Source organism: Chroicocephalus ridibundus, chromosome 7 (genome assembly GCF_963924245.1).
Source record: "Chroicocephalus ridibundus chromosome 7, bChrRid1.1, whole genome shotgun sequence".
NCBI classification, from domain to species: Eukaryota; Metazoa; Chordata; class Aves; order Charadriiformes; family Laridae; genus Chroicocephalus; species Chroicocephalus ridibundus.
In genome coordinates, this window is record NC_086290.1 from 21,828,554 (window position 1) to 21,845,506 (window position 16,953).

At 38.2% G+C, this 16,953-nt stretch overlaps 1 protein-coding gene across 2 annotated transcripts in view; it reads right to left on the bottom strand.

The window, feature by feature from the left end:
• STK39 (serine/threonine kinase 39) overlaps positions 1-16,953 on the bottom strand; it is a 101,337-nt gene that overhangs the window by 51,275 nt on the left and 33,109 nt on the right. For both annotated transcript variants that reach the window (XM_063340874.1, XM_063340873.1), the window contains exons 6-10: positions 13,919-14,028; positions 13,706-13,807; positions 13,390-13,523; positions 9,960-10,008; positions 9,788-9,853 (exon numbers count right to left, since the gene is read on the bottom strand). In XM_063340874.1, the coding sequence (XP_063196944.1) occupies positions 9,788-9,853; positions 9,960-10,008; positions 13,390-13,523; positions 13,706-13,807; positions 13,919-14,028 (461 nt within the window). The remainder of the gene's footprint in view (positions 1-9,787; positions 9,854-9,959; positions 10,009-13,389; positions 13,524-13,705; positions 13,808-13,918; positions 14,029-16,953) is intronic.

Below are 16,953 nucleotides of genomic sequence, written 5' to 3' on the forward strand. Positions count from 1 at the left end.
TTAATAAGCATTAAACATTTCAGTAACATGGAAGGTGCCTTGCTGCCCTCCTTATATAGGTTACTTAGAGCCCAAACGTAATTTGTTCCTGAATTCCTAGGGAGAGGCAAGTGTGTAGACCCCACCTGCTTAAAACACATCTGCAAAAGTCTTTGTGGAACCCTGACACTGCTACCTATTCATTTCTAACTAGAGAACAGGCAGTGCTGGTCTCCATTTTTTGCACTTGCATATCTACAGAAGGCAATCCATATTTTTCTACATCTTTTTTCCTTTTTTTTTTTAAAACAAACAAACAAAAAAAACAAACCACACATCCTTCTGGAAATACTGCAGTCCAACAAATCAAGTAGCTTAGCTTTTTCTGCAGATAAAATCGTCTTTTATTTTACCCCTGATGCCCTTCAGCTACATCTGCTAGTACAGTACTCAAGATATGCACAATCCCAGGTGCCCCAGACAGCAGGAATGACAAGGTGGTTATTTAAACACCTTGTCTTTTTCATTTTCTGCAGTCTGTCCTAGTAAGAGCCCAGATTTGACTTTCAGGCAGAAAGGAGAAAGACCACTCAACAGATGCTGTATGTCTTCACCTTTCCCTGAGACTGTGGTAACGGTTCTTATAGAGAAAGGACTCCCCCATTACACAGATCCCAGAAATGCCGAATTACTCTTTAAAGTGCCAATATTACTTGGTAATTGATAAGGCTAGGTTTTTTGCATCCCCAACCCTGCACACCCTGCCCCGTGGTTTTTTTGTGTGTGTGTGTGGTTTTTTTGTTTGGTTGGTTTTTGTTTGGTTTTGTTGTTGTTGTTTTTAAATCAGAAGTCCCAAGAGCTTCATGTGTCACATAACTTCATGGGAAGTATTTACAATGCCAGTTTCCACACCAGTTCCACGCCAGTTATTTTACAGGAAGAACAATGATGAGAAACAGGACACTACTGAACACAGTTTTGGTCTTAGCACATTTTGTTCTGTGTATTTTTCTCTCAAAAAAAAAACCCAAACAACACAGACCAGCTCCTTCCATACACATCTTAAGCCTGTAGAGCAATCGGATTTTATAATTTTTACCTTTAGCCCTCTTGCAAACCTTTCCTGAATGTCTCCTAAAACACAAAAGCAAATTTCAATCTAGAAACCTATGCATTTATTTGCATTTCAATGCAATGAAGGAAATTAGCATATCATCACATTTATCCAATCATGGCACAAGCATTTTGCTCAAAACAGTTACACATTTAATCACAGCTTAGCACTTGTCGTAAAAGGCAGACCATGGAGAAGTCACTTGCTGCAATATATTTCCATGCAAGAGAACATCATCTTTTTGCATAAGAACACCTACACTGTAATCACATTTTTGGAAAAAAAACAAACAACAAACCAAAACCAAACAAAAACAAAACCTGTGGTCCATGACAGAGCATGAATGCCCACATGTACACATCACCCTTTGTTCAAGAGTTGAGGCATTTCCTCAAGAGTCCCCATCCAGTCCAGTCTCAGCTCATGTGAAAATCCCAATCCCTTCACTCTTCTTAAATTCCCCTGACTTCATTATAATGTAAAGTCTCTTTTTTATTCCAAGGCAACCACAAAAATTCTGCAAACCTGAATGTGCTTTATGCAACTGGGAACCTTATTTTTTCTCACCCTGACTTATGCAGACTATAATTATTAATGGGACATACCACTACCTTTCTATAATAACACCCTGGCATTTCTGTTTTGCAGGGCTCAAAATGTGTTATGACATCACAGTAATTTGGTGTTAGCATCCCCTCCTCTTGAGCCTCTCTGCATACTGCAAATATAATAGGGAAAAAACCTTCCTCTTAGTCTATCTTTGTTTATCTCCTTCTTAGAAAAGAAGACAGACCAAACTTCTAAGTGTTTCGTGTTCACATGCAGGAACAGGGCAGGGGGATGGCTTTTTTTTGGTTGGTTGGTTGGTGTTGGGTGGTTTGGTTTTTTTAAGTGCAGGCAGGCCTAAGACACTGCTTTGAGAGCAAGAATTTAATTTGGCACCGAAACTAATTCTTGGATAACTACAGCTGGCCTTTCAGGAGCAGACACTAATCTTAAACTCTCAACTCAGTATAAAAATTGAGATGTGCAAGCCATCACTAAGGACAATATAAGACCCTTCCCTTTACAAGAACTGTGGAGGTTTGTTGCATTACACCTTTCGTGGTATGAAGAGGTCCAAGTTTTCTACTTCACTGCCCACAACCACACGCCACAGAAACTTTCCTGGGGGAAAAAATTCACATATGCAGAAAAGCACAGGTAAGGCTGGTCCTGAACCTTGAAAGTTTACAAAAGTTACCATTCATACTCCACGTCAAATTAATTGTTATTGCTTCTCTACATTGTAAAACCATGCTTAGGTTTTGTCCAAATTGATGATTAGATTTTGTCCAAACTGCTGACTGAAAGGACACAAATGATTTAAAGCTTTGCAGTTCCTGAAAAATATCTTTAGACATTTCTGGTATGTATATTCCCTACGTAAAACAGAACTTTTTGACCAAAGAACACATGGACGCTCCTAGGAAGGAAACATGTTATCTGAAGTACACATCTCCCATGGCCTAACGTCCCAGTCTGAAGGGTCTGAATTTCAGTATTCCAAGGCGACCTTACTGTGGGAGGACATGAGGTGTCATTAGCACTTCAGGTGGTATGTCCTGAGTCAGTAAAAGCAAGAGCAGAGGATATTCTTGCATATGTATCTGTTATCTCACTAGAAAGATAAAGGAACAGCAAATCCTTCAACTACAAGCCAATTTCAACTGAATTCTTCAACTCCAAGTCAAATGCAAATGGTGTCTGCAAAACATGGCAACACTGAGAGAAATAGTTATCCCATTTAAAATTTTGTGTTAGAATAACGGCCAAAAATATTTCATTTACTTTGGGGTCAAGCTTTCATAAATCATGTTTTATCTCACAATCATTTTCTTCAAGAAGTTAAACTGAACCTCTGTTGGAATTAAAATATATATTCATAGCTATATTCTATCATCCAGCCTGTTTACTTGCTTAAAATGACCAGAGGGAAAACGAAAGAAGACAAATACAGCTTCATGCAAAGCTTTCATTACTCAGTAGTAGAAGACTTACTATAAGATGCCAGCAATATGATCACATTAAAGAATACTTAGGAAAATAGTCAACTATTAGAGAATTCAAAGAAGAATTTACTATAATTTTCACCTGCTTTCAAGCTCAAAGGCTTGAAAATACCACTGCAAGGTGAAATTCTGATTTCTTCCCCTTTTCTATTTTCTACAAGGTTTCCATTTATTTATGCACATAAGAGAAATAACTGTAATATACATTCTGCATTCCACACAGATTTTGGAGAGACCTAAGCTTATTCAAGACATTAAGAAAAATATTAAGGCAATCAAAATGAAAATTTGCATTTGTAAATGCAAATTTGCAATTTTTATAAAAAAATCAAATTTTACAGAACCCCAGTGTTTTTATTTTAGTTAAATCTCAAGCAGCAGCATGCATTCAACCAGGCTATAGCACTTGAAATCACAGACCCAGAGCCCTCCTGAGCAGTTCTGTCCCAGCCTGCCTGACTTTACAGCTCAGGAAGGACTGAACCCTGCTCGTCGCACTGTGTCTTAGATGCGGCTGCCCTCTGCTGTCTAGGACTCCCACCCAGCACACACGGGATGCACATACCTTTGTCACCCCGATGACTTTTTCCCCTTTCACTTCATACACTGTCACTTTACCTGCAGATGCACGGTTTGAATAATCTTCTCGTGGAGCTGCTTTTCGGTGCTAAACGGAAACTGGACTCTGCATACAAGATATTACTATTCCAGTCCATCTTTCTGCTCTGCTAGCCTTAAACTGCTTGTTCTGCTTAAAACCTTGAAGTTTTCAGCTCCAGCTGTAATTTAAACTTCTTGAGCCAAGAGCACTTTCAGCTAAATTAAGTCCCCCATGATACCAGTGGGTAGCACAATCTCAAAGTTGTCCTCCTTCAGCTGTATTTCCCTTGCAGTTCTCCACAGGAATGTCAAGAATATCACTACTGGTGATATTCTTGCATAATTATTCAAGCATGGGGGCGGGGGGCGAGTATCAAAACAAATGGCATGCAATTTTTTTATGTTGTACTTCTAAAAGCTTGACAAGGTCTAACCAGGAAAAAGTATTTACTTTTTACTTTCTTCAGATTCTTGGGTCTGGACTCCTTTTTTTTCTGCCCTTCAATTTATTTTTTTTTAGAACTAGGAAGGCTAAAGATTTCACTTCTCCATACAAAAGCAAAATTCTCACATAGCTATTTCATTTACAGAACCCTCTTTGTAATTCACCTCCCCGCATGACCTTCCTGACAAACTTCCCAAAAATGTACAAAATCACAAGTAACATATGTTTTCACTTTCTCCCAGAACTCATCGTTACTTTTATGAACAAGGACAGGCAGAAAGGCTTCTTCTACCGCCTTGCTCAAGACAGCACAGTGGGAAACCTCGTGACACTAAGTTGACCCTAGCATGCCAGTGGTGGCTGCCTGACTTGACGAAATACTGATTTGGCCTATAGACTGGGAACAGATGTAATAACAACTAATTCAGTTGAGTCACCTTCCACTTAGGACATCAGTTCAAATCCAAGAGAAGCAATCTGGTTTTGGACGTTATGCAAGTGAAGTGTTTGAGCTTTCACTTCTCAGAAGGCAAACAGGTAAAACCAGGACCTTCCTGCACATTCTCAGCAAGAAACAGAAGACTACATCATTAAAAACACAGGTCAACAAAATAGGATCATCTTCTGGTTAGTTACAAGACTTACTTGCTGATCAAAAGATCTACCACCAGCATCATGCACACCTGGACTTCCTTTATCCTGTCTTGAGTCTTTAACCAGGACTTCTTCAATAGCACCTTTAAGAATACAGTACACTTGCATTTCACAGTAATGAAACCCTCCTCCAGTACTGAAAGTCTCAACAGCTAGATGAATGCCAAATATTTAAAGCCACTGGTCTAATCAGAAAAGTTGTCTCATTAGACACCCACCTCATGTTAGTCCATGTTCTAGACATTTTTGGACAAGTCAACAGGTCATGAACACCACGTTAACTAATGAGCAGATCAATGCTATTACAAAAGAGACATTGACTCATTCAACACATGAATAAATTGAACCATGATAGCCCATGAACTGTAAGACACTATCCAACATGGGAAAGCATTACTTTTTAATGATTAAGATGAACCATGTGTGAGGTTTAAACCCTGCCAAATCAAGTAATACAAATTATTGTAGAGATGCTTATGGCCATATGAAGTACAAAAGACACTCAACTGAGTCAGCTATTCCATAGTTTGTTTTAAAGCTCGTCTTTTCTGTACTAGATGAGCTCCATTTGAGAGCACAAAGTCCAACCTCACAAGCTTTATACAGATGATAAAAGCACTGTATGCCAGAAAGGATGGGCAAACCCATATAATGCATGAAGTTCCTTGTATCTTATGGCACAACTGCATTTAGGTATACCTGGCAAAAATACTGACAGCAACCTTTTCCCTTTGTCTGAAATGTTAAAACAAAGCTGATGCAACTGCACGTCTGCCCCTGAAAACACTTTCCACTTCTATTATCCATTAACACTGGCACTACTTGCTGATTACATCAATTTTTGTCAAATTTATGTTTTATGGAAAAAGTGTTTCATCAATTTTTACTTCCAACAACTTCTTGAAAAGAAACAAAAAAAATCCAACATGGTCTGCATGCCAATTTCTCTATTTTTCCTAGTAACAGCCGACAATGTAAAAACAGTTGCACTATCTTTTTCATTTGTAGCAGTGTTCCGGGTAAACTGAACAATTAATCCTCTGCGATGGAGGGGCCTTCCCGACACACACTCTTGCTAAATACATATAGTTCAGCCTGTTTTCCAGAAAAAAGTGTTCCAGTATAGCACCTGTCCCTTCTCTTTATACATCAGCATTAATGAAATAAGCATTTCTTAAAGTGTAAAGAATCAGAGCAATGAATATACATTTTTGTTAATAACCTGAGCTCAAACTAATGTTGCTCTCTGCTTTTCAAAAGGTCTGGAGTCCATCACTGATGAGGTGTATCTATCAGATTAAATGCCTTACTGAAAGAAGGACACGTTGCATACGTGTGTCTTGCTGAGGTGCAATCATGCTGTTACAGCTGTCCAAGAAATCTAGGATCTAATGACATTTTCCTCATTAAACTCAGGGGAATGTTAATTTCTTCTATAGGGTAACATGATCATTTCCCTAAATTAGCTGTACCGCATAGCTAGAATTCCAGCCCATCAGGCAGGGTATATCTACTGAAGTTTTAATAAAAACCTCTTTAAGCTGTCACAGGTTTTTCCCAGTAACTTACAACTCTGAGCTCCAAAGAGCTTCTATTAACATCGCAGAGCAATACCACCTTCCCAGAAACAGAATTCAAGCCCAATTATTTCTCAGATTTTTATTTTTTTTTTACTAGCAGCACTTCAGACAGCAATAAAATGAAATGCAGATACATGTTTTTCCCTGTTCACTTTGTAAAAGTGGCAGTCATGCAGGAGATTTTCAAAATTAAAGAAACAGGATTATAAACCACAAAATTGACACAGGGCCTTTGGGCACACAGAGTACTTAACGGTTATAATTAATTTTTTAGTGTGACAACATTTCAAAACTGACTGTGGAACTGGAAGCTGTTTCCAATTTCCTCTATTCCAATATTGCAATTCTCATCACAAATGAAAGGACTTAGCATTCCGTTCAAAATTAAAACTACTTCAACATGTGTTAATAAGCAGTGTTTCTAAACTCTCGCTAAGCTGTTGTATAACCGGGGCGTACACAGCCCTGATCCAAGCAGGACAGGGCAGGCTGCTCTACCGTCACGCCACCTCTCAAGGCAGAGGCTGCAATCAGGGCTCCCACATTTCTACCAACGACACAAGTGCAGCCTCAGAGCATGTCCCCGCTTACCAGACCTCACCCAGCTCGGATCATTCACCACAGCCTTTTTTCCAGTTCGCTTTGACACCAGCAATGCTCTCATAAGTGAGTAGTCACATTAACGAAACCCAGAATCACGAGGAAGACGCTGCGTGGTGTAACACTCACTTCTGTGGATCAGTACCGGTATGGACTTAAGCACGTTCTGCACAGGAAGAGGCAAGACATGTTCTTCCTGGGCAAGTCAATTCCAGGAGTGTTTCAGTATTAGCCCTAAGGGCCAGGAAGGAGGGCATCATTTCAAAATTAGCAGAATTGAAAACAAATAAAGAAACACTGAGACAGGTGGAATATATGTACAAAGATGTAGTTTACAGCTCTGATGTTAAACAGTATTTTAAACATACAATGGAGGTGGTGTTTAATTATCAAATTGGGTTTTAAAACAGGACACACCTTTACAGCATCAAATGTTTTCCTCACACATACAAGACCACACGTACCTGCTCTCAGGATTTCACAAACAGACCTGGACTGATATTTAGTCAAAACATTTGCCAAGTATAAGCTGTAAAGGCAGAAGCAAAACATGAGAGCACTATGTCAAGAGAAAAGAATTTGAAGTTAAACTAAACTAAGACTGGAGTTATGGGCAACAAGGCAAAGTAATTACACATGTGGCAATGCAAGAAGAATTAAATTAGTGCAAGACAGATCTGACATCTGTGCTAGCAGCGGTGCTACAGGTCATTAGTTACGGGCATTTCACACCAAGTGCTACAGAAGATAACTTAAGCAGTGAGGAAACCAGCTCCTTCCCATCTCTTCCCTGGTGATATTCTCTTTTCCATTACAGGAGTTACATCTTCCAAGTGTGACCTCTTAGACATTTTACATGTTAATGTTTGAGCAACCAAACTCTACTTACACAGGCTTTTTTAAATAAAACCCCCCAGTTTTAATATTAAAATACATTTATATTTTATGGTATCTTAAAACAGCAGCTACATGCAAAGTTGTAACAAGTTAATTACTTTTTAAATCCCATATGAATTTTAATATTGTGTCCTTTCAAAATATAAATAATTTAGCGTTTTCACTAGCTAAAACCTCAATATTTTATCCATCTATGCTGTAATTAAAAGATCTATTAATCTGTCTCTAGCACTGTACAGCTTTGATTTCATGAGAATCACTCCCCTTCCAAATCAGAAAGAATTGTCCAAAAAGTCACTCAGGAAATTATTTCTGGTGGTGTCTGGGAGGCTACCCTGCATTCATTGTGTAAATCCAGATGCTAAGTTATTTAAAGAACTAAGTATACACACATATATGTATGACTTAATATGCAGTCTCCAAAGTTGACCTGAGGACACAACTGGGAGACAAATCTCATGAGGCACTTGCTCTATCAGAAACCTAGCTGGTACTAGAACATATTTAAATTACTCCTGTATGGCCCAAGATTTAATATGAAAAGCAAACGCCTACGATTTCCCCCCCCCCCATCCCGGTTAGAGAATTTTTAGTGTGGGCATTGCTGCCACCAGATGGCCAAACAGCTGAACTACTCCTACCCTTTCTCCACACCTTGCAGATTCTAACCTGCTCAGCAGCCAGCCCTTCCACAAGCCCTCTCATTCCAGCTTTCTACTCCAGCCTCTCACAAAGCCCCATCATTGCCACTAATCTCCCAAATTACTTCCACCTAAAAGAAGATCAGAAGGAACTTAAGGCATTCAGATCTTGCTGACGCTCTCTTCCAAGCATAAGCCACCAGCTGTAAGAACACTGCAGTGTTGTGGAATTATTCCAAACTGATATTCACAAAGATAACACAAAATTGTACAAGTGCCAGTCCAGGTAACTGAAGCCTAACTGATGTGCCAACAAAGGCCAAAACTGTTCCTTTCTTAATGCATCCTCCTCAAAACATCCTGCCAGAAAGCCTGCTTTTAGAAAGTTGGACTCAGCACACTGCCCTGTCACCTGCTGAGGCTCAGCAATCTCTGAGCAGGTTCCTCATACTGATTAGACATGGTGAGCTAAGTCACCACAGAAAAGGATTTCCATGATTTCTCACACACAACAAGCAGAAGTCTACATTGGTTCCTGTTTATTAGCTCTTATGAACAGCGGCTTACTTCATACTTCAGTATTGAAATACTTACCTGTTAAGAATATTTTTTTTTCAGTTCTGCTGCACATCACCTGGTAAGTTCATTTACAAAAGTGCCACAGGCATCACAGAAATACCAGCATATGCCATAGCTGTGGGTTTAACTTCATCACCAATGGGATAAGTCTCCACTGGTCTGAATAACTCAGCAGCACTCTTGCAGAGTTTGGACCCAACTTCCATTCCTTTGGGCATCACGTTTGAAATAATCGAAAGAACCAGGCAGTCCTCAATAAATACTATTTATAGTATCTCCACTCTTTCTCTAGGTGATCAATGAAGATATGAATTCTGCAGTTTATGAACCCATATGCTTGCAGATCTCTCTTAATTTACACAACCATTTCACCTGTAGCTTTCTAGAAGGGAGTGGGGAAAAAAAAAATCATATCATATATGATGACAAATACCAGGTATTATTTTGGCAAGGCCAGAAAGGAAGACAAAATGCCCCAGGGCTTCCTGGAGAAAGCTAGGATGCAGAAACCATTCATTCAACAGTCACCATCTTTGAAGGACTGCATAAGAGAATGGCTCGGTCAGTCAGCGCTGAAATGTAAGGCAACTGAGCGGTCCATGCTTTCTCTTGCACACTAGTCAAGAAAAAGATGTGAATACACTCACCTTTTTTGCTCTTTGTGCTATATTAGGCGTTCTAGTGAGAAGTTTTTCAATCAGGTATTCTCTATTCTGCAAAACCAACATTTCTTAAGTTAAAAATCAATACAAGGGAAGCAGAAATTTCATGTAGATTTTAAGGCAGAGCAAAATTTACTTGTAGGGTTAAACGTTTTACCTTGGCTTTCTGGAAAAATTTGCATTTTAAAAGTTCTGCTGCTGTGGGCCTGAAAGATCAATAATAAATTAGAACAGAAAACAAAGACCCCTCTCAGTGAATACAGTACAAGACGTTAGTTAAATGGTACGTCTCTAATACCTTTGAATTAGTACTGTATGAATGGGGAATGAATGATAATAGCTACTGCATTAATTCACACATACTCACTTACCACACACGAAAAAATTAAGCCTCCCTATGGCAAAAATAACCAAAAAAAAAAATAAAAAAATCAGTCTCTAGGTTGCCAATTTTCCCCCTTTCTTTCCACACAAATGCATTTTACCCTTCAAACAAACAAATAAAAAAAGAACTCAGGTATCATGTTCTTCCCCAAGTGACTCTATGAATGCAACTGAACTTTACTCCACAGCAATAAAAGAATAATTACATTTTCCAAGGAGTAGCATCAATACCTGCTGCCGGCATTCTTTTACTTCATTGATGTCAGCAGGTATTCACAAGGAACTATACTGACACTATTAACAAGATGCATAAACCGAAAAGAGAGTAATCAGGAACATCTTCCAACAAAACGGACAAATAATAATCAAAGCACCAGTTGTAAGGTCAAAACTTAGACATTTCACTTTTACTTGCAGTTCTGTTCAAGTTTCTTTCTTCCCACCATCATCAAGTTTCTATTTTTGATGTTTTCAACAGATAATCACAATCGCACAGCTACCAAAGTGATTCCACCAGCAAGATTTGTCTCCCCTAGCTTCAGGGATCTAAAAAGCCTATCTAGCTGAAGCCAGACTCAGGTACTGCAGGAGACTCTGGAGAGAAGTGAAGCATCTCTTGGGATGAATAAAATCCTCCAGGTTTCTTTCATCCTTTTCATTAGCCCACACCACTATCCAAGACACAGCTAAATTTAGGGAAGCTGAAATCTCTGAGATTCATCATTTCTAAATGAACATAAGCAACATCTGCTATAGCTTTCCATTTGAATTAATGCAAGAAATTGGATATAGCACAAACTAGATACGAGAGTGGAAAGCTTCAATTTGGAAAATTTCAGTTTCAGAAAAAACCCCAAATCTGTGGTAGTGTATTTCTCTGAGGACACATCTGAAGAGTAAGTGAAGAAAAGAGTAGTAAGTAGTGTGTATGTATATATCAGTTCACTCCCGCTAGAAATAATGAAACAACTCCTGACATCAACAAGGGGCGTCCAATTTAGACACAGACAGTAGTTCCATAGAGCACTTATTTTTTCTTCCCCACCAAAGAGCCAAACTCTACAATAAAGGAGTTCTTAGTGGTACTGTGGAGACCACGAAGCTTAGCAGTAATTCACACATAAACCTTGGATGCGCAAAAACGAAGGGGAACATTTAAAAAGTAAAAAAAAAAATAAAATAAAAAAACCCCAAACAGTTTCTGTGTTAAAGTTATAAAGTTCTATCTCAAATTAACTCTTAAGACAAGTATCAATGATCCAGTACCATCATATCTCATAACAGGGATATGCACAGTTAAAAGCTAGATTCTTAGTAAAGTTTTATCCAAATTAGTGTTCCCCATTCCTCTACTATTAATTATGCCAGATGCTCCTGACACACTGGTCTGGACGTGCTTTCTGGGCCTGTTTTCCACATAGACCATGGCAGTGAATTGCAACTGAGGACTGTAAGCAGCACCCTTGGCACTGGGGAGAGAGAAACACCCACACACAGATCCCCAAAAGAAAAACATGGTGGTCTGAGACAACACCAGCGCAATGCCAGTCCTAGAATTTGTCACAGAGAGCAGGCACTTCTCCCACAATTGACACGATGACTATGGAGGTATCTCCATGCAAAACTAAATCCTGGCTTGGGAGAAAAACAAAAAACAGCAATGACCCCACAATATAAGGACACTTGCTCCTTGGTTTGAGTAACTGGCACACAGATCTAATCACCGGTTTCCTGGTCTAATTGTTCAATTCAAGGCAATCCTGAGTATGAAGATATTGCATGTGTTTAAATATCAGTGTAATCAATTAGTGTAATTAGTTTAAACACTAGTGTTTCAACACTGATGTCATAACTACAGATCAGGTAACTCAGCATTCCGTACTCAAGGAGAGAAGGAATTTTAATTATTTACTTCTCATGTTTTCATACCAATTTAATCCTGCCCTGAAAATTGCTCGACACTGGAAACTAAAAGAGCACATGTCATTCTTGTCTGTAAGTAGCAAAACTACAGTGCTAAACTTAAAGCATCAGGACTTGCTACTTAGACCACCAATTTTAAGGGGTGGGAGGTGTCCCTGCCCAGGGACTAGATGGATCCTTAAGGTCCCTTCCAACCTGAACCATTCTGTGATTTTGTGTGTGTGTGTGTACGCAAATGAAGGATTCAAGAATAAAGATGTGGCCATGTAATCTTTTTTCTTAATTATTAGTATTAGTAGAATTAGTATTGCTGCTGTCACCTTTTCGACTTGACTCCCTACAACAATATCCTGGATTTAGCTAGTGTAACATCAGCAAAGAGGAGTACACACCATAAAAGACCTACACAATACTCACTCAGGATTGCTCCCTCAGAACTGTTTTTTTTTCCCCAGACATACCAGCTCTGAAACTCTTTCAAAAAGTGATACATTAAATACCCTTAAGAAATAACGTTAATTAGAACGTGCCTCCTCCAACTCTTCAGCAAAAGAAACTACAAAAATGGGTCTGCATAAAAATGAATAAAGGGTAAATAAATTAACCATTCTGGGAACTTGGGACCTCAGCAATGGTTTTGCAATAGATGTTGGATATTTTCATCATCTTGGCTATCCCGTTCACAAAACATAGCAAGAACAAAACACAGAGATACTATGATACTCAATTGCCTATGTAAACATGAGGAAAACTCTAAACAAGCTTGGAACCCCTAACTTTACAGTAAAAAATAAATACCTCTTAATAAGTAAGTTTCTCTGGAAATATCCAAATTAAGGCAGTACTAAGCTTATGTCACAAAATGATAAAAATCAACATAAAATTATTTATTTTTAATTTATTTTAAAGGCCAAGAGACTGGTATGCTTGGTTACCAACAATTCTGTACAACCAATCTGAACAGTCTTGTTAGACTTACACACAATATCCAGCAATCTATCTTGCCTCAGATGATAAATTAAGACGTAGAGCGAGGACTTTTGTTTGATCAGAGTTTAATTCAACAGTATATTTAAGTATAAATAAATTAGGTTAACAACTCAGAAGAAAACTTAAGTGACAGCTAAGAGGTATTTTCTTCTCCCCAGATGAAGATGACTAAAGGCTGCTATTTACAAAATTCAAATCATACGTTTAAAGGTGCTGTTTAAACACTGGAACTTTAAGCAGTCTGTATATTTAAAAAAATAATTCCACTGTACAGGGCAATAATGACCTACCTTTTGGAAGGATCTTTTTGAAGGCATAATGAAATTAGTTTTCTAAAGGATTTGCCATACTTTTTCATCATCTCCTTGTCTTCTACACCTGTCTCTAAAGTGGGCGGGTCATTTTGAAGTGTCAGCATTAACACCTACAGTAAACCCAAAAAAGAGGTACTGTAAGCAAAATCAATTCAAAAACACATGGAAATTAAAAGAGAATAAACATTCCATAGAATATGTATATTTAAATATTTTAGTTGCTACTGAAAATGAAGTAGAGCTGACTGTCTAGCAGCATTAATAATACAAAGTAATACAAAGTGATCGTTACTTTCATAGGAGGGTATTTGTGATAAGGTGCTGCTCCTGTTGCTAACTCAATGGCTGTTATCCCAAAACTCCACATGTCAGCCTTGAAGTCATAACCTCGCACCTGGAATAGAACCAGAAAGGAAAAACAAGGTGGTGATGTCTCAAGTTCCAAAAGTTAAAGACTAAATATATTCATTTATTTTAAAAAAAATTTTTTTAACACTAGGAATACCTGCTCCATTACTTCAGGGGCCATCCAACATGGAGTACCAACAAATGTTTTCCTTACTTTGTTACGAGTAACATCACCTCCCGTTGCTAAAAATGCACTAACGCCAAAATCTGGGAAGGGGGGAAAAGGTTGAAATCTGTTAAACTACCAATAACAAAGCAAAAGTTTTACACTTTAGAAATGAAGTCAGTTCATAAAGGTCTACTTATAGAAACTCTCCATTGCAGAGCTTACCTTTGCTTCATGACACACTGTTCTTGAAATGCTACAGAACAAACAGTATAGTTTTAGCTGGGAGATCTGCACTAGGACTCCCTCAAGTTTAACCCCCTAGTATGTGTCTTTCTCAATATGGTTAAAAGGACTCCAGTACATCTGTCACTTTTAAGGTTTTCAAACGTGCACTTTGAACCAAGGTTTGAAAGATTTGCCCCTGCTATTATTCAAAGATAAGGAGCTACCTACTCTATAGCTACTACATCTGAATGCAATTTAAACACGAGGGAATACTACACATAACTTAAACACTTACGGAGATTTGACAAATCAAAGATAATCAAAGTGATCAACAATATATATTTAATAGTAGACCATGACATGAATAGTTTTTTCTAAATTCCAAAATAGCAAAAAACCTTCATGTTCTGTTAACTAGTCACCATGTCAGTGACAGCTGTTCTGGGAGAGGTAGGGGATAAATGGAAGAAAGAGCAGATTACCAGTGTACGGAGAAATACTGTCATTTTGAGTGGAGCTTTGTGAAGAGTATTTTAGACTGTGCTATTTACAATCCAGTTACACTGAAATCAAGTGCTTTAGTATAGACCTACTTCAATTTTTATTTCACTGTTGTTCCCTGATTTTAAGGTTGGAAAAAAAAATTTAAAAAGATCAGCAATTCCATAAAACATAGGTTTATCCTTACTTTCCACTATACAGCCACTAAGCGTCACAGACTCAAATTCTGGACCTCTTCTACATTGCTAAAACACACAGAAATTCAGTAGACAATTAAGAAGCCAACTTCAAGCAATATTCTTTAATTTTCCCTGCAGATTGCCTGATGAATAAAAAAACAAAAATTTTTTTTCCCAAAAATTTGTAGGTTATAGAATAGACAGGTTTTGTTTGTACTTCTGAAAAGAATGAACAGCTTCAGAAACACCTGCTTCTGAGTTTTTACTGCCCTAAAAATCAATGCTGGTATTATTGACAGTTTTCTGAAGAGGAACTATTACCTGTAAGGAAAAGCTGAATAGGCAGAAATAAAATAAATAAATAAATAAAGATAGATATGGAAAAAAATTGATGTCCTTTCAGTACCAAAGATAAATAGTCTGTATTGGACAACTGCTCACATGTCCTTTCAGGAACAGAGACACACTGCTAAAATCCTGACTTAACCTTTGCTCCCTTACTGCTGTTTTCCCTATTAACATAACATTAATTTTGAAAAGGACAACAAACAAGAAATATAAACGGGTGCGGGATGACAATAAAAAAAACCACAACCAAAAACTAAGTAAAATCTCTTCTTGCACAAGCTTCAAAATGAAATGTTGCAACACCTCACTGAGAAAGATGTGATGAGTATTTGAGTATTTCACTATAATACTACTGAAACACTGTCGTATGTTTACTGAGGGAAAGAACGCTTTGATAGCTACTCAATAAAAACAAGACTTTAATTTCCCATCCCAGGCACAGCTTTCACAAACACAGGTTATTTAAAAGAAGAGATGACCTACAGTGACAAGCTTCCTATCACATAGGAGACAAAGTATTCTTGAGAACAAGTTAACGTAAAGAGGAAAGGGAAATGTATTACAAGGAAAGAGCTGAACAACTCAGCAGTTTTAGGCACTAAAAGTCACAGCTAATACCAAAGAAAAAACAAATTTAATGAAGAGCCCTGATTTAAATGTATTAGTAAAGCACAAATAAGCATAGCCAACGAATCATTTATTCCCTAACACCTTTTTCAGCTCAGCCAGGGCTGGGCACTTGGCCAAGCTTCAACCAAGGCCAACATCAAGTTAGTGTCAGGCGTAGGGTTGGGAGAGAGACAATGCCTATGGTCTCCAAGGGAGCTGGGCTGCAAGGAGCCTACTAAGGGAAGGCACAGGCTGCAAAAACATTTCTCCCATAACTTTCTCACCTTGACAGTGGCTGCAGACTAAGCAGCCTAAGGCTGCCTAAGGCTCATCCTTAGCCTAAGGCTCAGCCAAGGCCATGTGTAGCATTACAGTTAAGATTGGGAGAGAAATAAAGCATCAAGCTCCTGTGAGAATGGGGGCAGCCAAGGAAAGCCTGGGCTGCCAAACAATTGTCCCTGATAAATCTTTCTCCTCCATCTGGCTTGAGTATCTGAGACAAAGTCTCTGCCTGTTTTTAACCAGATCTTTTCCAAACATTTCTGTGGGTATGATGAAAGGAGATGAAAGGAGATTTTTACTTTGTCAAGGCAAAAAGATGTAAAAAGAATGAATTTCAGTCTCTTTGACATTCAGAATCAGCTTTCAGTTAATGTGCAATGTTTGGCTGTCCCAAACAGAACAGCCCCACACCAACAAAGAAACAAGTTTGACACTGCTGCACTTTTCGCCTGAAGATTGGAAATAACCTAGTATTGAAATAACGCATCACAGAAAGACACAATTCACATATCTATCCAGCCACTGAACGTCCTCAGTCCTGCATGCCCTGAACGCCCTAGCAGCACAATTAAAGCCTTACTCATTAAGATGCCTACAGCTAAAAGGAGGAAAAGGTCATGAAACCAAGCCCTGAAGCTGAACTAGAAAGGAATAAATGAACTTGTTGTTTGAACGTTATCTGATTACTAGAAGAGTAAATTTCATTATGTGTGAAAAAAACAATGTAAAGTCAACAGCTTTAGTTCAGATGGCTCATGAGATTTTTATCTTTCAACTTTTAAGATATTTTTATTATTTTTAATTAAGTTGTCTGGACATCTACTCCTTTACAATATGAGATGATCTAAAAATACTTGAACAACATAGACCTAGAATGTC